Source organism: Cervus canadensis, chromosome 5 (assembly GCF_019320065.1).
Source record: "Cervus canadensis isolate Bull #8, Minnesota chromosome 5, ASM1932006v1, whole genome shotgun sequence".
In the NCBI taxonomy this organism is placed as follows: domain Eukaryota; kingdom Metazoa; phylum Chordata; class Mammalia; order Artiodactyla; family Cervidae; genus Cervus; species Cervus canadensis.
Window position 1 is genome coordinate 82,998,956 of NC_057390.1, and position 23,625 is coordinate 83,022,580.

The window sequence follows — 23,625 nt, forward strand, 5'->3', positions numbered from 1 at the left end:
GCTCCAAAACTCTGAGGTTAGTAAAACAAGTTCCAATGTATGATTTCCTTTCTTTAAGAAGTTCAGATGTGCTTACATGTGTTTATATGTATCCCATTAGGCATTTTTATATATAAAAAAAATTTTTTTACAGAGATACAGTCCTATCAAATAATAATATTCATTTAATCAATAGAAAGATAAAGATTAAAGCATCTGCTCAACCTTACTATTCAACAAGGTCATGCAAATCCTCAAGAATTCCTAGTTTAGAAGATAAATAGATCAGAGAAGAGTGTCTGTCAGACTGTACTTCTTATGTTTATGTGTGATGTTTGGTTTTCACAGGGGCTGACGTGTGGGGATGGGTTGTGTGTCTGGATGGGGGTGTCAGGCTGACTGCTGGTGTAGTCCCCAAGGAGGACAGAGACCAGCCTTTCTGTTCCTGGGGCTGGGATAGAGCACACGCTCAGCATGCAGGTTTTTAACAAGAGAAGGAAAATGTAGAGAGAGGAGTGAATAAACACAACCAAGATACATGAAGGCGTTCTCAAGTATTCATCTAAACCAGGAGTGGGCTAACTTTTTCTGCTGAAGGGTCTGATAAGAGTTTTTGCCTTTGGGCCAAATGCAACCATGCAGCTCTGCAGTGATGGTGCTAAAGCCGCCGCCACAAACAACATGTGAGCAGAGGAGGGCGGTGGTATCTTGAAAAAACTACTCATGTGAACAGGCTGCTGGATGGCCAGGGCCTGAGGGGCAGTCTCCAAGCCGCTGGGACGTAACTGACCTTCACCTCACCACAATGTGGGAAACAGTGAGGAAATGTCAGGCCCTTTTGTGACTCAGCATTTCCACTTTCCACACAAGTGGCCTCCTGAGAAGACAGGCGCTAGGGACGTCTCGCCAGTGTGACCTCTCCCGGGGACCCACCCCCTCTATCAACGCAGCCCAGGCTCGCCGAGGGGACTCCACCAAATCCTGAGGGAGAAGCACGGTGTCAGGGAACCTTTACTTAGGAAGGTGACACTCTTTCATCAGTGGCACCCACGACAGGGAGATGGCAAATGTACGAGACAAGACAGAGCTCTGCCCTGGGTCCTGGGGCAGCAACGAGACGGTGCGTTCTGTTCCTCACCCGCGTCAACCCCAGGGGCCGGTTCTACCTGGCGGTTTGGCCTTAATTTGACCTTGGACAACAGGCCAAGTTACCCACGTCTGGATAAGACAGACTGTTCAGACCATTCTCACTGTGTAGAGAAACACTTTCTATAATGAGATTACAGGAAAACACCAATATCTGCTAAAGAAGGTGGGAAAGAGATAGAAAGATGATCTATTACACATCCAATCCCTCCTCTATAAAACACAAGTATGTGTGCATGCACACAGATACACACAGATACACACACTTTAAAAAGTCTTAAATCTAAAATCTGAGAGTAGGCTGAATGATACACAACCTCCCTTCTTCAGAATGATGTAAAGATCTTTAAGAACTCAAACAATGACCCTTTCTCTATTTTCATATTTCCTTACCACTGATTTAGAGGAAAAGTTAGATTTTATTCAAATAATTGGAACATAAATCTTAAAAGATGAACAATCAATGTCCCCATCCAAAATCACTAGAGAAAAAGAAGAAAAAAACCTAACCACACACACACACACACACACACACACACACACACACACCCCTGCTAAATTAGGTGGAAGATGCTTGGCAAGATTCCTCTTTCAATGTCCAGCCCATTTTTCTAAGACAGTTCCTCATTAGAGGCTGAGAATTCATGAATTTAGAACTTCTCAAACAATCTAATTTTGTTTTCATGTACTTAGAATTTTTCAAAAGATTTAATCTTGTCCTCAAAACGCAGTTGGAAAATGAAAACAAGAGAATAAAGAATTGCATCATCAAAAAAAAAAAAAAGAATTGCATCATCGAAGAAGTAACTTGCATAGGTTTTTTTTCGTTCCAAATGTTGACAAGCACAGAACCAACAAGCAATCAGACCCTGAGCTAGTTTACGATGATTTTCCCAGGAAGCGCTATGGCAGCCACACAATAGAGCTCACCAGCCAGCTGCCGTGCCCACAGCCAGCCCTCAGATGAAAGAAAGAGAGGAGGGAGGAAGAGGGAACCAGTGTGCTCAGAAGACAGCTGCAGTCAGCACTACACGTTCCAGTAGGTGGAGAGAGTGCGGCTGAGAACAGATTTTATAAACTCCCAACTCGCCTGCTCTTCGGGAGCTTCATCATCTATACCACCAAGTGAGACATAATTCCAGAAAACTTACTGACTCTCTAGTCTAAAGGGAGTAGTCAGATGTGTGAGCTGAAACAAGTGAATTTCATTTGTAGGGAGAAGTTCTAGAAATATTGTTCATCTACCTAATTCACAGAAAGAAAGCACTAACAAAGTAATTAGAATTCATAAGGCGAAAGTTACAAAAATTATAAGCAGTTTAGTCAAAAGCTGAGTGATGAGACTAACTTCATACTCACTCCATATTACTCTTCACATACAAGGAAAGAAACTGAGAGCCAGATAATATAGTTTCAATTTTTTCCCCACTGATTTAGGTGAAATTTTACCCACTATCGTATGACAATGACATTGCTGCTACGCTGGTGAAGATCATTTCCTCTGACTTTCATAGTATGGTTTTCTTAATGAGAGGAAAGAAAAATTTCAACATGTGAACCTTTAGATTCAGTGAGAACATTCTGAACCACCCTTATGACAGCTTGGATCAAGTTTTCTTAATTAAACTTTTTTTTTAAGGAATAAACTTTTCATTTTAAGGGCTCCAATTTTTACATTATGATAAAGTATCAAAGCAACGCTCATAAGTGAGAGGTGAGAGGTGAGCCACGTGACGTCACCTCGGTGACGGGGACAACTAAGAGCTTAGAGAAAAAGCTTGAAGGAACGGACCTGAGTTCTCAAGGCCTCCAGTATGCCAGCTCCACACTATTCTAGCTCCGCACCTCCTTCACAGGACTTTTTATGCACACTTTGGCAGGGGGGCGGGGGGTCTTATTTTTGTGGCTCAGCTGGTAAAGAATCCACCTGCAATGCAGGAGACCTAGGTTCGATCCCTGGGCTGGGAAGAGCCCCTGGAGAAGGGAAAGGCTACCCACTCCAGTATTCTGGCCTGGAGAATTCCATGGACTGTATAGTCCATGGGGTTGCAAAGAGTCGGACACGATTGAACGACTTTCACTCACTCAATTTATGATAACCTTTATTTCATTCTCTACTGACATCTCTCTTATGACTAAAGACCTAGTAACAACTGAAAGGGCTTCTCTGAGATGCGTTTCCCCAGCTGCCCCCAGAGAATCGCAGCTCCATTTTAGTATCTATCACATGGTAGTTAAGTAGCCTCCCTGGACCCCTGGGGCCTTTTTCAGGCCAAGGGCCTCTGCACCCATCACTGAGGTCATGGAAAGGAAGGGACAAGAGCACCAAACAGGCCACCTTTACCGAATCCCTTGTCACTCTGTCACCCTGTGAGCGCTATAAGCCAATGGTCCCCTACTGCTCGACGATCTGAGATGGAGCTGATGTAATCACAATAGAGAGAACATGCATAGTAAGTGTCATGTGCCTGAATCACCCTATCCGTGGAAAACCCTCGGAACTGGCCCCTGCTGCCAAAGGGCCCAGGGACCGCTGCTGTAAGCCCCTTGATGGCAGGGATTATGTGTGATCCATTAAAAACAATTTTTTTCCCAGTGTTTAGTATATTTTTTGCATTTCTCCTAACTGGTGCTGAATTAAAAACTGTTAATAAGAGACAGAAAAAACATAGGTAGATACAAAATCCACTAGATACAAAATCCACCTATTAGCTCCAAATTTTAACAAGTTTCAAATCCTAACAAAACTTTAAATACATGTAACAGTGCCCTGCCCTGTGTTTTTGTCTACACACAACCAAAAAAAAAAAAAGCTAATATAAATTTACATAAATTAACCCACCTTTCTTCCAATCCCTAGGAGAGGACTGTCTAAACAATAAAATGGACACAAATCAGGAAATGAAGAGACAGCCTGCTTCCCTGACATTAGGCAACCACCGAACACCAGGATCACTACAGAACCTTAATCATTTATTCTTACTCAATGGCATTCAATCACTCACCTCTGCCTATGTGATAGACTAAATTCCTCAGCAGTCAAAAGCTGCCTGTGATGCAACCCCCCTGTCCAGCTGTGTTTCCTACCACCTACAGCATGTTTCTCAAACATGAATAATACATACATCCTTTCTGATAGAGAAAAAAAAGTTCCTTGCCCCCTAAGAACATATCCAATCCTAGTCTGAGAAATAACTACTCTATTCAAACAGCTGAATGCATAATGTTTGACCACACAGTGCCCCCAGGGACTCACCTGGCCTGTGTCTGGCTCTAACTTAACATCTAAGCACAAACACTAGCGATGAAACCTCCTGGCAGCAACTGGCCACCAGAGTATACCTGTGAATTTAAAAAGTCTTATCACTGAATTAAAAATGCAAAGAAACTCCAACCCTGATCTCCTCAGTCCATAGCCCCCAAGGGTTTGAGACAGCTTGCTTAAAGGGTGACTCCAAGGTCCTCACTCGGGCAGGACAGGGCCTTCAGGGTCTGGACTCACCGCCTCACCCCACCCCTCACTCGCCTTGGGTGTCAGGTTCTGATTTGAGCTCTGCACTCACTCACATCACAGTCACAGGCTCATTCTGGGCTCTGAACACTTGGCTCATTCCTAACTGATCTTTAGGACTCACTCAAGCGTCGCCTAAGGGAACCTTCTCTCATCTTTGTAAGTTCTACTCTTTTGGGTTTACTTCTATGACTGCACATGCTAGAGTAGCAACCTTCTCCACTAAATTCTGAATTTCCTGAGAACTGGGCCATGTTCTACTCAGCTTTACACTCCCAAAGCATCCTGGCAGTGCCTGGCCAATAAGAAAAAAAAGCATTCACTGAATGGATGACCCCCAGATTCCTAAAGTCCAGCCAAACAAAACTACATGCTGCTATGATATGTGAGTTACATTTGCTGTACTCTGACAATGTAGCTCACTCTGGCCCTCAAAACAACCTCTGAAACTGGCTCTCTTCTGCCCCCAGTGCACAGATGAGACTTTGCAAGGTTAGGTAACTTGTTGCCCAAGTTCACAGGTTATTCACATTCACATCTTTTTTCCAAGCACAGGTGAACACTGAGGTCATCTTTTGAATCCAGGACATCAAGCGGTCTTTCATACACACTGGATATTAGATAACCATAAAATGAATGACTACATATACCCCTCAATCTGGAAAAAGATCATGGAATTTCGAGGCTTAATCATACACAGAGAGGGACAGATATGGTTAAGTTCTAGGGCAGGGGTAAACCCACAAAGTGAGCTGTGAGGTGACTGTCTACTGTACTGATTTGCTTTTACACTTTAAAGTATTATGTACAGTGACATCTTTCCTTTATAGCAACTGCAGGTACCTAACAGTGGGGTGTGATAATTAGGCATGTGATCCCCTCACACGGAGCTTCGTGTCATACTGACAGGGTGGTAACGTCTACGACTTTCTTACAAGATTCGAGCATCGCAGCAGCTAAGTCCTGGGGCTGCTTCCCGTGCTATAATACATCAGAGCACCTCTGCAGACTGAGCCGTTGCAGGTGCCTCTGAAATTAACAGGAGCTACTCTGGGGGCAGGAATAAGGGAGAAGAAAGGTCCCATCAGATGGCCTTTGCACAAACACTCCGCAGCCACCATCTCTCAAAGCACAGTGCCCGGTGCTGTCTCTTTCATAAAGCCTTCGCCTCCCTTAGCTGAAGGGACCCCCTTAACCTGGAAACCTTGGGAGCATTTTTTAAACCTCATTTATGACCTGTACATCACATAGAGAGTGTCCCCTCTTTTGAGGACAGGCTTTCTGCTTACACTGTTTTCCCCTCCCTCAGAGTGATCCTAGAGAGAAAAGCACAAGGAATAATTTGCTGAATGAATGGACCACACCGTCCACACAGTAGCAACAGATTAACTACCTTGCGTAGAATTTCCTAGAAGGCTGTTAGAAATGAGTTAAAGGGATTGATAATAACATAAACAATTTGTCAAGGGAGAATGGTGCTTTCATCTTTGAAGTTAAGACTGTACACAGTAAGAATTTTGGAAAAGCATCAGCCTGCTGGGCTGAGAGCATGCCTGATCAGAATTCCATGTGGGTCACTGTGAATTAAGTGCTCATTCAGACAGTGCAATGGAGGTCTAACTGCCTGATAAATACACGCAAGAAAAGAGAAGAGATCTAATAGAAGAAGGAAAAGAAAAAGAGAAAAATGGGCTGATTTAACTATGGAAGATGCTTCAGAAAGCTGATAACCAAAAAATGTCTTATATCCCAAGAATGCACTTCTCCTTGTTGCGCTCCCCAGAAATATTTACCTTGAACATGAGCATCACCTGGCTCAGAATCTGGCTACTCAACACCTTAACTCAAGAGAGACACAGCATCCAGTTGTGGCTCAGGCTCTGAAGAGTCAGGCAGTAAAAGACACACGGGACACAGATGACAAAGCCAGAGCCAAGACCTACGCCTCCTGCACAAATCTGTGCTCTTGAAATCACAAGGACACAGGGAACACAGAAAGCCTGAAGAAGTTCCTAATAGAAAACTGTGTGTTGCAGCAGAAAAACAGGGGAAAGAGTGACCCTCAAGGGGCTGCGAGCAGAAGGTTCTTTTTTGATCAGGTGGCATGAAATCAAAGGTTCCTATATTCCAAATCAAACAGGGCTTCTATGCCCAATTTCCATGTGACTTCCTGTTAACTCATGAGACTTAGCTGATGCCTCGGCCCCGCTAGGCAGTGGCAGCCCTTGTGGGTATTGTCCCAGCTGCCTCTAGGAGTCATTACTGCTTTAACTCATTCTAGTATTAAATTCAACTCATTCTAGTATTAAATTCAACTTAGTCAAAGAGATCATATTCATAATCTCATTCCTGGGATGTAACTGATCTGCTAAGTTGAAAGCAGGAATCCTAGAACAAGCTTTCATTTAACACATTTCCATATCAGTCAAAAAAAAATCACCTGAAAATATTTCTACGTCGCTTTTCTTAGTTAGAAACCTCCTGACAAATTAAATTACAACGTGAGATCAACAACATAGGTTTATTCTCACCCCAAATCTAACAGCACTACTTCAAGATAACAAAATCCCCAGTTTTCCAATATGTGTATAGGGAAGTTACGCCAGCTGAAACCAATGGAGTAGGAAACGGTTTAAAGGAAGGAATCAAAGTCCAAGTCTAATCAGACAGGAACATCTATTGAGTATTCTACAGCAGACACTTAATCTTCAACATTCCCTCTCCCACAACTGGGTGGGGGAGCCGGTGGGAAACCCAAACCCAACAAACTCTGATTATCTTAGTTCTGCAGGAGCCTAGTTGCTCCCCTGCTTACTCCCGATGCACAGGCCTAATTAATTAATTACACCCCAGAAGGTCTCAGAGGCTGAGTCACAGCCCGAGATGCAGAGTCCCGCTCCACCACTGATTCATCAGCTAATCCCAGGAAAGTCACACCTCCCCACTATGCTGATGACACGTGGGGAGTAAAAAGTCCCACTACAGAATTAACATCAGCATGAAACAGGAGCCTGCAAACATGCGACCAGTGTGTGTGTGTGTTCTTTCTCAGACGATCAGACGGCCATCAGGAGAGGAGAGAAAGAACAGGAAGGCTGGGCCGTGAGGGGAGGGGTGTGGGGAGAGCAAAGCACTGACTTGCAATCTTCTGCCAGCAACGTGGGGCGTCTCCCCAAAGACAACACAAGGGTCTAGTCATCGCCCCGACTGCAGCCACAGCGCTGCCTTCCCACGCCGCCCACATGTCAGCTTTGGTCTCTGCAACAGATTGCAGAGAGCTGGGAAAAGTTCCAAAGACAAAGAAAGAGAAGGAGAGAGAGAGAAGCTCCCTGGAGGCGCCGGCAGGCCGTCTTCCCTCTGTCACGTCCTACAAGCAGGGGCTGGTGAACCTAAGGACACTTGGCAGAAACAGAGGCTGGGCACCTGTTGTCCCAAATAAACAGAATGATTGTTTGAAATGCGAAGATCTGGATGTAGGTGCGAAGCAAGGCAATCACGGACTACAAGCCAGCATCTCTAGTACAGAGCTCAGGACCGGAAGCAGATGGCCACAAGGGCAGGCTTGGCCAGCAAGCTGACTTCCAGTCAAAATCTAGAATTAGACACTGGAACTTTTCTTTAAAAAGCTAAAGAAAAAGGGCCTAACTGGGTAATTAACATAGAGTCCACTTATATTTACTAGCAGATCTGGAGTCTCGCATGAAGAAGACCTGCCTTATAAAAAAGAAAAAAAGAAAACTTTAACTCCCATGTCCTACACTGCCCCCAAATCTCTATTCCAGGTAAATTCAGTTACGACTAATAATGTCCGGGCAGAGTCAATCCTCTCTGGCTGAAGTGACAGACTCAGAATACCACTTGAGATGGAATTTCCAGGAAGGACCCAGGAGCAGGCGGGTTAAGGTGATAAAGTGTCAGAGAAGAAAGCTCGAGAGACAAGTTCACAGATCGTGACCGCGGCAGGGCGGAGGGAGGGGGAAACTCTGACCCGCCTCGCTCCAGAGAGACGGAAAAACAAGTTCAAGTGACAGCACTTTTTCATAGCGGCTGACACGGTGCCTCAAACCCGTTTCACAAGAGGCAGGTTTCACTACCAAACCGAGGCTTTCTTCAGCTGCCAAGTGTCTCCCTCGTCCAACCAAAACCATCACGGCCTGGCCCTCACCCGCAGGCGTGTGTGGCGATGAACGTGTGCTTTTGTTACCTGCAGGTTCGGAAGGCCCACTGGGAATCGGCGCATTTGGTCTCACCATGGGGCTGACCTCCTGCCCAGACACTAGGATAACACGTGAAACGCTTCCAGCCCAGGTCCAACAACCCTCGCTCTAAAAAGAGAAACCTCCCTCATAGTCAGACCCAGGGCGGTCTCTTCAGAGTCAGCTTTCCAACTGCAAAGTCAAGAATTCATCCCGTATCAGCTAGTGAAAGGCATTCCCCACACATTTCCATTTCGGGAAAATTTCTCATCACTTTCAGTTCTGATCAAACCACAGCTCAAAGACTATTCATTCCCTGTAGAGGAGAGTGACTTTCTGGGACCAACATTTTTTATCTTTCACTTTAATAAACCAGTACTTTCCAACTGCACGGAGTAGAAAGAGGGTCAGCTCAGAAGCCCCCAGGCTCCCTTGGTTCCTCTAGGGTCTAAAGACAGGATGCTCGGAGAGTCCAGCCGCATCTGGCTAGACTCCGAAAGTCTCGGTACCTTCATTTAAAAAGTAACAATGCTTCCTGGCTTCCTCCAGTATTTAGGCCAGGGAAGATACACTTGTTTGAAATCTCCTGCCTACACTTAATTGCAATCGCAAGTAAGACATCTGACTCACCTCTCCCGCCTCCCGCCCATTCACACTGGAAATTTCAAGTTGAGAAACAAACCAAACCTGCCCCATGCTTAATGCAACCAGGGGTGGCAACACCTTCTTTTACTGGAGCGCTTGCTGGGTGCCTCACCAGGATGGAATCTCTCTAAATGCAAGCAGTAGGCTCAGTCCAAACAAACTAAAGACTACTCTCATGATGAATTCCAAATATTATGCTTAGATGAAACAACAAACTGTTATTACACTCATAAACCTGCATCCCACAAGCACACACAGAAAGCCTTAAGTTCAAGTCACCAGCACGGGTCCACCCCTCTGTCATCCCGCGGCAGGAATGCCGTAGCCCTCTGCTGAGACAGGGCACAAAGGGAAAGACCTCCGTGCTCCAGCCCAACCCAGGCTCTCGGTGCTCCTGGGGGGCTCTGTGCTCCACTCCAGTCCTCTTTACTTCATAACACGAGCCTCTTGGTGACATAGAATACATTTAGCTCAGAAGGACAACCCAGCAGAACGCCTTGGCGTTTCTCCTGAGAGCTGGCCCATTAGAATTCAAAGCACACAGCGCTCTCCCACGAGGGAAAGGATGCTCCGATCTGGTCCTGTCTCTTATCTGCGGGCCCCGGCCCTGCCCTGAAGGTGAACCGGGCAAGGGAACTGAACCAGGAGGAGACGAATGGCATGTTGAAACAGGCTCTGACCACCCCTCTCCCAGAGATGAGATCCTGCCACGAGGAGAGGAAGGCGCAGCTCCATCTGCCCGTGAGAGCCCTCCTCCCACCCGACCCCGAGCGCCTCCTCCTGCGGGTCCGATGAAGACATCAGGAAGCATGGCCCACAGGACGGACTCTTCCGAGTCTTCGGGTGGTTTTCAGCCATGAAGGCAAAATCCAGGAAAGAAACCCGGACTCCACACCTACTCCTCCTCTGATGGTGCTCACTCCAGCAGGAGCTGAGGTGTGTGTCTGATGGCAAACTCTTCACTGTTAGCGTTTAGAAGATGAAATTGTGTGATCGGCAGCTGCACCCCAACCCACCTGGCAGTAAGGCTTTAGAAGTCACCTCTGGAAAAAAACATGTGAGATAGTCCACCTCCCTGGAGTTTCATCACATCTTTAAAAGCTATGCTCCATACCCAGGAGCTCAGAGCACATATAGACGATCAAAGCAACCCTGAGCTCTGTTTGCAGTGTCTCCTGCGTTCTTTCCCACTTCCTACACTGTCCAGTTAACTATAACCCAAGTATGTCCTGTCCCACCAGCACGACCCCTTCCTGCCAGTGGGGCTCCGCTGGACGCCAGGCTCCCTCAGAACTGGCTGTCCTGTGTCACTTAATTCCATATGGGGGATTTTTGGTTTATAATTTCCACTCCTCTGGAGGCAGACACCACTCATCCAACAATCAGTATAAACTGTTTCCTTGTAGCAAAAGTGCTCTACTTACCAAGGCAATCTGTATTAGTGAATCCATAACGCCTCTCTATTAATAATTAGGGTTGACACTTTTAGATGTCTCCCCCTGCCAGGACCACTTCCTGTCCATTTCAAGGTGGAGATGCCTGCCTCCTTGGGTGATCTCACCTGGATGACAAGGAGCAAACGTCTTCCCACCTGGAGGAATGAGCGCCTTTTCCTGGGTACTGGGCAGGTGGCAATGCCCGCTAGGTGCCAACACAGGGAAGGCCCCTCAGCACAGTGCCGGGCCTAAAACTGATACTTAGACAAGTTAATTCTCTCCCCCTAACTTCTTTTTCCCTCTATTTATTTTAGATCTTCAGGCTTTGAGAGGCCCTTACTTCGTATCACTATCCAAATCTCAATGCTCTTATAAACTCCTAGATCTATAGTCCAAGCAAAAAAATTAAACCTTGTTCCAGGACATGAAGGCTATCCAGAACGACTCACTTGACTGGAAACACGGAAACTGGTGCAGAACAGATAACCCCAGCCAATAAGTTATCTGTGTCTCCAAAGTTCATTGGTGAAGTTTCATTTCCTTAGAAACATGATGCTATATTTAGGATCTCAGGCCACAAAAGCCCATTTAACCCCAATACACCTGAACTACAACACCAGTGTTTTCAGCCAGGATGGAGCACTGGGCCATGGGCACAGCAGGTGGCTGATATTTGGAGGATAAAGTTATGAATTCTTGGAACTAGGGGCAAGGGGCACAGTTGGCTTTGGATGAAATCTTTACAGAGCCCAAGTCTGTGTTTATCTTCCTCCCACATTCCTTTACATCTCCCCCCGACCCCTGCAGCAATCTCCTAATCCTCCAGGGACCAGTGCCCTCCTACCTGACAAATTCTAAACTCCACCAGAGCGCCCTGTTTTAATGTTTTGCAGGGAACCTCTTCTCCCTACCAAAATTACCTCAAGCATATGATCTCAGTCATAAATCAGGAAGGAAGAAATCTGATGAAGTCATTTCTCAATGAAGTGTGAATGCCAGACAAACTTTGTCTGGGTACTCCTGACTCTTGAGAAGATGCATGGCTACCTAAACAGACCTAACTTTGTGTGGAGTACAGAAAAATGAACGAACTGGGTCTAGACACAGGAGAGACCAGGGCTGCCACGGGGGCTCGTTTCTAAGACATTTCTGCTTTTCCAAGCAACTTCCTTTTCCCCTGCTGTTTTGAAGTCTAATAAAACTTTTTTTAAACATAAATTTCATCATTTCTTTGCATTTCCATGGTAACAGCAAGTACATGCTTACATTGGTAAGCGAAGTTTGGACAGGGACAGGAGAAGATGAGTCTAGCTTAGACAGGGCTTTCCCCAAACTAGAACCTAAGCCAAGGTGCTCAAGATTAAACCGGATGAGTCCTAAAAACAATCATCCCTGAAGAGCAGTGGAATCTACAGAGAAGATGCTCATGTTGACCCTGGGCTAGAACTCTGGTCTTACTCCTCCTGGCGTGGCAAAAAGGGTATATGTTAGGTATCTTTTTTTAAAAAAGTCAGGGGAGAAAGGAATGCCACATGTCTCCAAGAAACCCTATGTTTGTGGGGGAGAATGAACTGGAATTAAGCAACAAACATGCATCCTAAATCAGAACAAGAAAGTGGGATGATTTCAGAAACTGAAGTTCAAAAAAAGCCACCTGTACAGAATTCTGCATGTCCATCTGTTCACGCTAGTTACCCTGGGGCATCCATTACTTCAAGTGTAAAGACAGAAAATATTAACTTGGCCAGGGGAAGCAAAACATCTACAGACTTCATTCCAACAAACGCTTGAAACTGATGCCTGATACCGCTTCAAAAGGCAGCAGCCTCATTAAGAAATGACACCAGCACCATCCAGGAGCTGGCAAAGGCTGAAAAAAATCAAGTCCACGAGGGGGTCTGGAAGGGGAAATGAAACTGAATTTACCTACATCAATTAACAACGCTATTAAGACTACTTAGGGACACGCCTCCGACAATACTCCTCTTTAATACAAACATGCTGAAGGCCTTCAGAATGAAACCAGCCATTATCCCCACCCGTCAGCTGGGCTTTCACTACTCCCACCCTGAAGAGTGACACCGAACAAACAAGCCGCCCTGCCCACACGCGGGGCCTTTCCATCAAGAGCTCCCTGCACCCCGACAAGCGCCTGCTGAGTCCCGATGACACCCCAACGAGCTGGCCACCGCGAGGTTTTCATTCTCCAAGGGGAATGGGGTGGGGGGGAAACTGAGCCGGTGAATCAAGGGACCAACCCGAGATCACAGATAAGTCAGAAAAGTGAGTTCAGGACTTAGGGGTGCTTGATCAGCTCTTCCGCAATTTCCTCACAGTCCTTCGTGGTGATCAGGACGGACTTCCCTGGTTCAACGACAGAAGCACCCGGGGGTGGGTGGGCAGGGGCACAGGGCCCACTCTTCCTATAGGCTGCCTGCACACCGAGCCCTATTATGGCATCTCATTTCAGAATAACTGCAATAACTATATAAAGTGGAAAGTTCATTTTCCCTTCTACTAGCTTCTCTGCAGTGTTTGTTCCAAACTCTGGGATAAGCAGCCTAAAGACGTTTGCATAGGCTGGAGGTGGTCAGCGGGAAAACCTTGGGGCAACTACAAGAACTTAAGCTTCCTAACAGACTGGGGGACCCCACTGACTATACCTTGCACTCTTAAGACGCACCTTTACTTTAGACAATAAGAAAGGAAAGCAATTGTAGTACAAACTTAAAACGGGTCTCAAGAATCCAGTCAGAGGATTTTTTACAAGCAATAGGGCGGGAAAAATTAAACTCTATCATATTTAGTACTTACTGTAGTGTCTTACTCCGCAACTGCTAAAGTCTTGTTGAATAAATAAAAGAGAAGTTGAGAAAAAACAGGAAGGTGAGGATAACTTTGAAGATGGACCTTGATAGAGAAAAGTATTCTTACTACTGCCACAAATACTAAGATCAATCTTACGTTAACAACTGCCCCAAAATTCATGTTTCCACTATGTTACCTGAGCTCCCAAACTTTAAAGCAATGAAAAGAAATAGCGGAACACTGTTCAGTTCAGATGCTCAGTCACATCCGACACTTTGCAACCCCATGGACTGCAGCACATCAGGCTTCCCTGTCTGTCACCATCTCCCAAAGCTTGCTCAAACTCACGTCCATCGAGTTCATGATACCATCCAACCATCTCATCCTCTGTCGTCCCCTTCTCCTCCTGCCTTCAATCTTTCCCAACGTCAGGGTCTTTTGCAATGAGTAATGATTAATATTTTATACTAAAAGAAAAGAAGACTGTGGGAAGGGCAGGAATCATTTTAAAATATACTTAGTTTTTCACAAAAGGTACTAAAACTTCCAAATGACCATCTGAATTGGAGGCAGTTCTTCACTTGTCAAAGCCCAAGAGAGAAGAACCGTAACTAACCAAGTTGCCTTCACAAGGCATCAACATGAGACAGAACCTGCTGATGACAACCTATAGAAACTCCCCCAGCTTCATAGCCCTGTTCCGACAACCCTTACAACATGCCTGGAGGAGGGAGCAGAAATGGATTAACTCCACTTCACAAAGGAGGAAGCAATGCCCAGGCTGAGGAGTCCAAACTGAAGCCGGGTGGTGGCTGCCAGCCCTGCCAGGGCCCCGCTACCCAGGACACGGAGGGTCCACCAAGACTGTATTTTGGGGAGGAAGAAAGAACAGAAAGGGGAGAGGGATGGTTTTAGAACATCTGGGAAGATGCTGTGCTTCCAGAAAATGTGCACTAACGAAAAGGCAGAAAGTGAGACCCAGCTGGCTAAGGAACAGGACGCGGGGACAAGTCAAGGAGGGGACTGTTTATTCTCCTGGAGTCCCGTCCTGCTCCAAGCCCCTCAGGACCACGGCTGTGACCTGCCTTCCTAGCCCCGCCTGGTCTCCCTCCTCCATAGCAAAGGAGTGAAAACGAGAAAAACTGCGCAAAAAAAAAAAAAAAACAGCTGTGAAATCACCAGGCCCCTCCCACTCCTCCAGGAGCTGGTAACCTACCTTTGCTTCATCGTTAATGTCCCAAGTGAAAGAAATGGCATTATAAGCGATCTCCTCAATGTTGCTGATGGTATTGAAGCTTTCTTTGTAGTCAGCTGGGTGAGCGATGAGAGAGAGAAGTCATGACTTCCAGTTTCCAACGTGAGATTATACAGTTATTATACAGTGAGATTATACAGTTCACTGTAAGGTTCAGCTTTTCATATAATCATTGTTGGATAATTTAAATTAATATTTTGTTGGGTTGAAAGAAGTTCAAAGAAGGTAGAAAAAGAATCACAGAATCTTTTTCACAGAGGCAAGCTTAGATGTATTTAATTTTATCCCATTCTGTCAAAATTAGGACATTTAGGTCTAAAAGGTTTAAATAACTGTCCCAAGGCCACAGAACTAGTCCAGAGAATCAAGACTGGAACTTGATTCTTTTTATACTTCTGAAAGAGAACATGAACACTTCCAAAGGCAAAGAAAAGAAGTAACTCAAAGATTAAGAGCTGTTCTGTGACCTAGACAGTGGTTTCACATGAAGGTCACGCTCACATCAAGAACAGGATTTTCACTAAGCTACTTGACAAAATACAACGTGCGTGGATCTGCTGTTGTACCGCGAGTGATGATGAATCTCTGGGTGTATTTACAGACAGAAGAGACTTGCAATGCAGCTCAGCGTGCACTAGCGAAGACAGTATGTGTTACTGCACAAGAGCAGTATTTTCTTTTACTTGTTGGTTCTTTACCTCCACCTTACAATTATCTCCAAAAACTTCAGAATGTCTTAAAGACATCATCCCTCAAAAAGAATTTGTAGGCTGGAAAGCAAGACGCTCTTCTGTGAGCCAGGCTCCGCAGCTCCGGGCCCCGGCATCACGTGGGAAGCCTCTGCACGGGGCACCTGTCCTCATGAAGGAAGTAACGTTAAGAGCACCGATTCCAGGAGGCCAAGGACAGGGTTTGGAAGGGAGCAGTGGCTGGCAGAAAAATTCAAATGCGTTCGGCAGGAAGCTGATCACTGCCAAAAATAACTGGATTTAAAAAAGTCTGGACTCGAGCGCCTCTGGGAATGGAAGCGAGCTCCGGGGCTCCTTACCTATGTCAATACACCTTTGTTTTGCCGTGTGCTGCCGTGAGTGCCAATATTTCCAGTGCCTCAGCTGGTCTTCTCTGCTCTTGTCCTCAGCAAAAACCACCATGATCACACTCTGGGAGAGAGGAAACGTTACCAGGTAAAGACACTATGGGCTGAGTATCTTTCGGAAAACCTAGTTTTTTGATTTTGCAGTGAATTGAGACGGCAATTTTATGATACAAATGAACTTACAAAACAGAATGAGACTCATAGACTTAGAAAACAAACTTCTGGGTGCCAGGGTGGAAGGGCGGACGGATAGTTATGGAGTTTGGGAAGGTCATGTACACACTGCTATATTTAAAATGGAAAACCAACGAAGACCTACTGGAATTCTGCTCAGTGTTATGTGTCAGCCTGGATGGGAGTGGGTTTTTGGGAAGAATGGATACATGCATATATATATGGCTGAGTCCCTTCTCTGTTCACCTGAAACTACTACAACATTGTTTTGTTTTCACCACAACATTTTTATTTGGTTATGCCCTAATACAAAATAAAAAGTTTAAAATAAAAAAAATTTTTTTAATTAAAAAAAATTTCATTATTTTGAAACTGAAATTTTTTGAAATGAAATTTCATTATTTTGAAATGAAAATGCAATTTCATTATTTTTAAAATTTATTTAATTTTTTGGCCACCCTGTGCGGCATGCAGGATCCCTGTTCCCTGAGCCTGGATGGATCCCAATCCCCCTGTAGTGGGAGCATGGAGTCTCAACCACGGGGATCTTAATTTAGATCCGCCTCAGACCTGAAAATAATGAGCTCCAACTGGCCCAGGGCAGGACTCACGCGGACTTTGCTGATGGGGTGGTGGACGCCCTCGTTGCCGCTCACTTCCTTCAGCGTGACGGGGTAGAACTGGCCTTTGTTCAGGTACGTCATGGTGCTGTCTCCTGGCTTCTGTCGGAGCGATTTGGAGGCTTCCAGGGTGTATTCAAAGTTGTTCCTAGAATACAATAAAAGTCACAGACCTCTAATCTACCCCCTCGGAAGCTTTCCCTATGTCTGAGCTCAGACGTGAGATGCTGCAGTGTGGATGCATGCACACAGCAGGTGAAACATCCCAACTGACAGCGTCATGTCACCACCGGCATTTGCTGCTCTTCCCCAGATCACCTCAAGCAGCCCAGAGGTCCTCCTAGATGTGGGACTACAGACCACCTCTAGAGAACCTATGAAGCCATGTTAACAAACTAGGGGTTTGGAGGCTGAGGATACTAAAGCTACGAATGAGTGACAAGCACTCTGGAAGATCTCACAGGACATGCTGCCACCCTGGTGCTTACCCAGCAAGGGTTGCAAACAGGAGGCTGGCAGGCCTCTGACGAAATCTGACTTGGCCCGTGTAGCACTTTTTTGTTGTTTTTACCTATAATTTAAATGTCCTCGGATGGTACTCCATGGTCCTCTACATTTTCTATTGTTTTCTAGCCCCACCTATATATCCCCCTGAAGCTGTTTAACAACCCAGTCAGGCCGGGGGTTGGCACATTTTCCCTATCTTTATAAATAAAGTTTTACTGGAATGTTGCCATGCCCTTTGATTCTGTATTACAACTACTTCTGTGATACAGCCCAGAGCTGGGCAGAGCTGGGCAATTTCGACAGAGGCCGTATGGCCCACGTTGCCTGAATTATTTGTTATATGATCCTTCAAAGAAAACGCCTGCTGACCCCTGCATCTCAGGTCCTGAAGGGACCAGAGTTTGTGACTTCTGGACCTTGAGGCAGGTGTGCCTTACAGACTCCTGTAAAATCCTAGACTTTTAAATAAAACTTTTATTTTAAAATACAGCACTCATAAAAATGCATAAAATGAAATTACAAAATGAAATCCTAGACTCCTAAAAAAACCTGAAGATGTTTTTATATAAAGTTGAAAATATTCATATTTGCAGAGTGAAATGCAATTACGTGATGCATAAAAGAGGTTGTCAGCCCAGTAAACAGTTGGCTTATAGTGAGACTAATAAAAATACAAAAGCCTTTATCCACTTGATGCTATCCCTAAATTCTCACAGGATTATATACTTTTGGAAACAGAAGGGACCTCAGATCTGATTTAATCTTTCATGTCTTCTCTGAGATTCCACTCCACTACATCACATAAAGAAACCAAAGGGAAGGAAAAGCACCAACACCAAGCATTAGGGAAATGAGAAACACAGTCAGAGATCAAAACCGAGTGCACTAAAACAAAGCAAATGTCCTCCAGCGAAGATGTCACCACACTAACTGCAAGAAGGTAGAGTTGAAAGCCGCCAAAAGCCACCTCTGATTTTTCAAGATCAAATTAATAATAGAAAGTTAAGTTGCACAAGTTGAAAGTTAAAAAATCAAATTGAAAGACAACTATTACCCAGAAACACTGTCAAAAACATAGTCCTCTGAATTCATGCCAGGCATCCGCAGACTGAGATCCGAGGGGAAGAAAACCTGAAATACCAATGTGATAAGCCACAAGGATGTAACTGGTGATCAGGCTCACCGAAGACCGACGTCGGGCACAGCAGCAGAGCCTGTGGCTTAAGGCAACCCACCGCGCTTTTAAAACTTGTCTAAGACAAAAATTTTAACTCTACAAAAAATTTAAAGAGAAAATTAGAAAGAAAATAATGTCTATTTTATACGCCACTTGGTCAAACTAAGACAATCTATGTAGGTGCTCCCACTAAGCGCTGCCTTCTATCTTCTCCCACCCTTCCCACACATCCCACTTCTGCCCAAACTCTGGGGTCTGCACCCCAGATCTCATGACCCTTAGGAGTCAGCTCCACCACTGCACCAAGTTCAGACAACAGTACCAGGCTGGCACTGTGGCTGGCTAGAGCGGGGCGCCTTCTCAGGAAAGGCTACTGTTCTATTCACTCTGTAAGCGGGGAGGGACTCTCTGACCCCACCATGAGTCATTAAACACAGTTCCAAACATCCTCAGTCCCTGACTTTGACCTGAGTGATGTGTTTATCACCCTGAAACCCTCGGAAGTATTGGAAGTGATGGGTGAATGTCACACGGTGCATTTGTCATTGAGATCTACCTGCTCCCCGACAATACTGCCAACCAAGAAATACGAGGCAAATACATGATAACACCTTTTATATTAAGACCGGTTGCGGGGAGGTTGTTTTGGCTGAGGACCAAAGCCAAAAACAGACTGTGAGGCTGTGTCTGTTGTCTGTGGAAGATTATGTATTCGGCTTTCCTTCTTACTCTCCAGCAAAGCGCTTGGTTGAAATCATAATTGTTAACTTAGCTGCTGGTAAGATTAGCCATGTGCCCTTGATAATAATTTCTGGTTTTATAGGTTTAGTTTACAAATTATACCTGTGGATCTTTTCTCTTAAAAAAGAAAAAAAAAAGAGAAACCTGTTTTGTTCCCAATCCACTCACTTCAGGCTGAGTTTCAAGCTTACATAACAAGGAAGAGGTGGAACCCAATACTTAAACAAACACGCAGCGTCTTAGGAAGATGCTTGCGTTTCCTGTACCTCCTGAACGCCTTCCTTGAAGGTCTCTGAGAAGGTAGAGTCTGGAGTGCGCCTTTGCGCGTTGGGGGGTTGAGCGCCGGAGCCAAACTGGTCAGCGTTCAGATTCCGGTCGAAAACCACTACACGCTCCGTGGGCTCGGGGTGATACACTGCTGGGGGGATGCCCACAGCGAAGCCGTGGGGCTGGCTTTCTGTCTTGATGGAGTGGGTGGGCATCGCCGCGATGGAGACGGTGACCGTGGTGTCGGGGGCTGTCAGATGTCCTCTCTTGTCGATGCCCAGCTGGTTGCCGTGGGGAAGGACGATGTTGAACGGCACGTTCTTCAGCACCTGCACTCTGTTTTCGCCAGCAGAGATGAGGGGCTGCTCCGTCACGTTTGGTATGTTTCTTTAAGGAGAGAGAAGCGTGTTTTCAAACTCAGAGCTGATACAATTCCGGGACAATTTTAATTTTCCAAATGGCACTGGGCTGTTGGGTCCTGGTTAATAATAATAACCACACACTTGGTAGAAGCCAAATGAATAGGCAATGGCATGATAACCCATCACAAGAGAAAGGAAAAGGCCCTCTAGTTACAGGTCAAAGCACTGAGTAAAACTTCATTTGGAATGCTGAGAACTCAGAGCTTTCCTCTATTATATTTCATTTCCAATAACCCCCATGAAATTGTCATATTTTACTTGCAGCCTGAAGCTACACTCGTGATTAACTGCAGCAGTATAGGCTGGAGGTTAAAGTATAGATGCCAGAGTCAGACAAGGTAGATTCAAGATCTCTCAGTAACTACATGCTCATCTATAAATGAGGATAATGACGGTACCTATCCTCACAAAGTTGTGATGGGGATGAAAGGAGAGTATGCTGAAAAGTGTGCAGTGATGCCTGGCACACGGGGGCCCACACCCGTCAGTTTTCCTGGGGGCTTCCGGGATGGCTCAGTGCTTGTAAAGAATCTGCCTGCAGTGCGGGAGACCTGGGTTCGATACCTAGGTGGGGAAGATCCGCTGGAGAAGGGAATGGCTACCCACTCCAGTATTCTGGCCTGGACAATTCCATGGATAGAGGAGTCTGGTGGGCTACAGTCCATGGGGTTACTAAGAATCAGACATGGACTGAGCGAATAACACTTTCGCTTTCACCAACCCCACCCCCCCACCCGATGATTATATTAAACCATCATATACATCAACATAGAGTTACTTTTGGCTCGACAAATATCCTGGGCAATATAAGATGATATTTAGTTTAGGGTAAAATTCATACATTTTCAAAGTTCCCTCAAATCATACAGGCTGATACTTACAAGGAAAAAACAATTTGGTAAATTGGCAGATTTCAAGATCAATAACATATTCAAACTTAAAACCATAAATTCACTCCCATGACTATTTTAAAGAAATTTCCTTAGAGAAAAAGAAGAAAAAAGAAAAACCTATCTAGAAAGTTGTTCATTAAGGCTTTGTAACAGCAAAAATCAGATATAGCCCTGATACTAAGGATAGCTAGGGTCTGATTTAAAATACTTCAGCAAAAATAAATAAAATTTAAATATTAACTAATTAGAAAGTTGGAGAAAGGGAAGAGTAGATCAAACAGATACCAGTCGATCCTAAAGGAAATCAACTTAACTATTCATTGGAAGAACTGATGCTGAAGCTGAAGCTCCAATACTTTGACCACCTGATGCAAAGTGCCAGCTCACTGGAAAAGACACCAATGCTGGGAAAGATTGAGGGCAGCAGGAGAAGGGGGCAAGAGAGGATGAAATGGTTAAATAGCATCACTGACTCAATGGACATGAGTTTGAGCAAACTCCGGGAGACAGTGGAGGACAGGGGAGTCTGGTGTGCTGCAGTCCATGGGGTCACAAGAATCGGACATGCCTTAGGGGCTGGACAACAACAGCAGCAACCAGGGTCAAACAGCAGGAATTAAGCTGATAACAGTTGAAGCTGAGTATCTATTGGCTTATGCTACTTCTCTACTTTTGTTATGTTTGAAAGTGCCTATAACAAAAAGTAAAAGATAAAAGCTATAAGCCCTTTTCCAAATTATGAAGACTAAAACAGCAATGTAGAAAAACTTATGTAACATATTAAGTAGAAGAAAATCCTACCTGTGAATACAACCACAACCACATAAAATGCACCTGCCTGCCCAAACAATAAACAAATAAACTGTCAGCAGAGTGGGATTCCAAGTGATCATTCTTTCTTCAAAAATGTTTCATTCTTGTACTACTAATAGAACTCAGAACAATTTAAAAGATATATTTAGCTTTTTTCCCAGGTCTATAAAGTCAAACCTTAATTTTCTGAAAGTTTTAACTTAAAATATTTCAAAAATAACCTCGATAGGCATTTGGAATACAGCTGAACATACTCTATTAAGTTTCACATGGGTACTTATTTAAGGTCATTGGTGATGACTTTTTTAAATGGACCCCTGCCATTGCCTTAAGCCACACTGTTCTTAAGAGAACCTAAAAGACAAATAAGGAAACAGTGCAGTCATGTTGTTAATAATGAAAAAAAAAATTCCTTTGGATGAGGAGACAGTTAATTGTTTTTGTTTTCGAGAAAAGAGAAGTTCTCCTACAGAAACTGGTGACTTTTCAGTAACAGAATCAGAGTAAGGGGCAGATCAGTAATGAAATCTGTGTTCAGATATAAAGAGTCCAAATTATCCATGTCTTCCTCTAGTTCCTGTTCACTTAAACAAGCTCTTGCTTTAACTTTCACAGAAACCGGGAATTTGTAGCATACTGTTCCACGCTCTGTCTTAAACCTTACCTTTTGCTATGGTCCGGCTCAGGATGCTCAACATCTGCCTTTGCTGCTGATGACCTTCTCTCTCGCGGAACCTGAGATATCAACACACAGGACCACAATTTAGTTTTCACTCCCAAAGTAGAGACACAATCCCTACTTTTCAGTAAGTGCAACCCTTCAGGTGACTATGGACTGCCTACCGAACCCCAGGCTCCAAGGAAGCACAATGAATAAGAGAGTGTCTGCTCTCCAGGAGTCCACAATCTGGTCACTGGGTTGATATGCAAAAACCAGCTTCTATTCAGTTGCCAAAGAAACTCAGAACATCACAAATCTACTTTGTCATGAAGTGTGGGTTTCATCTCTTAAGAGAAATACCTCTGGTCGGGCTTTGCCCATTTATCTATGTAACATGACAGAGAAAAAGTTACTGAAAAGACAACCAGGCTCTTTGAGCATTCTCCCTGCTCTTCTCTGCTACCCTTCCTTTCGGATCAAATGCAAAATCAAAGGCATCAGCCACATTAACAATTCACTCCAAGATCCAAAAGGTGGCTCCAAATGATACATTTTGTCAGAGACGCTGGGATTCACAATGTCTATCACTCAAAGGACAAAGCAGACTCTGTTGGGTCTATTCCTTTTTCGAGTCTGCTTCTCTGCACAGGGGAGAGCAGGCCAACATTAGTGGATGTCCTGCAGACATCAACCCAACTGAGACTTCTCTGCAACACATACTCCAAAAACTAAGACGTTTGAAACTAGTTTTCAATGTAAAAGTAGAAACTCTATTTCTACATTCTTATTTTACCCTTACAGGCAGAATGAATTATTGTTTCTGGTAGTAACAACGTGTTTTTTAAGCTTTACCAAGGTTATTATGGAAAAATGACTGAGGGGTACATCCAAAGAATTGAAACAAGTAAGTCAGTTTTTAAAAAAGGAAAATAAGTAACGGGACATCTGTTGCAAGAAGGCTGACATATAGTACTACTAAGACTGCCACCCTTGATGGGCAGACATGAGGATTTATTTCCTCCTAAGATGTATAATACTTTCAGGACCCTTTATTTAAAACACATGCACATAAAATCACTGCAACTAGTGTTATTCCACAGGTTTTTCTGGCACTAAACTTGTTGGTTTCCTCCCATTCTCAAAAGTTTCAGTTAAAAATATCTAACTTCAAACTTCATAATTAATACTTAAGAACTTACAGTTTCTATACTGAGTCAATAAAACAAGCCACAAGAAGAACAGATATATGAGTTCTACTTCAAAGGAAACTTTTGTGGC

General features: G+C 44.6%; 1 protein-coding gene across 4 annotated transcripts in view; it reads right to left on the reverse strand.

The window, feature by feature from the left end:
* GRHL1 (grainyhead like transcription factor 1) overlaps positions 1-23,625 on the reverse strand; it is a 52,560-nt gene that overhangs the window by 23,517 nt on the left and 5,418 nt on the right. For all 4 annotated transcript variants that reach the window (XM_043469373.1, XM_043469371.1, XM_043469370.1 and 1 more), the window contains exons 3-8: positions 22,351-22,421; positions 19,558-19,945; positions 18,428-18,504; positions 16,858-17,014; positions 16,025-16,136; positions 14,938-15,032 (exon numbers count right to left, since the gene is read on the reverse strand). In XM_043469373.1, coding sequence (XP_043325308.1) covers positions 14,938-15,032; positions 16,025-16,136; positions 16,858-17,014; positions 18,428-18,504; positions 19,558-19,945; positions 22,351-22,421 — 900 coding nt within the window. The remainder of the gene's footprint in view (positions 1-14,937; positions 15,033-16,024; positions 16,137-16,857; positions 17,015-18,427; positions 18,505-19,557; positions 19,946-22,350; positions 22,422-23,625) is intronic.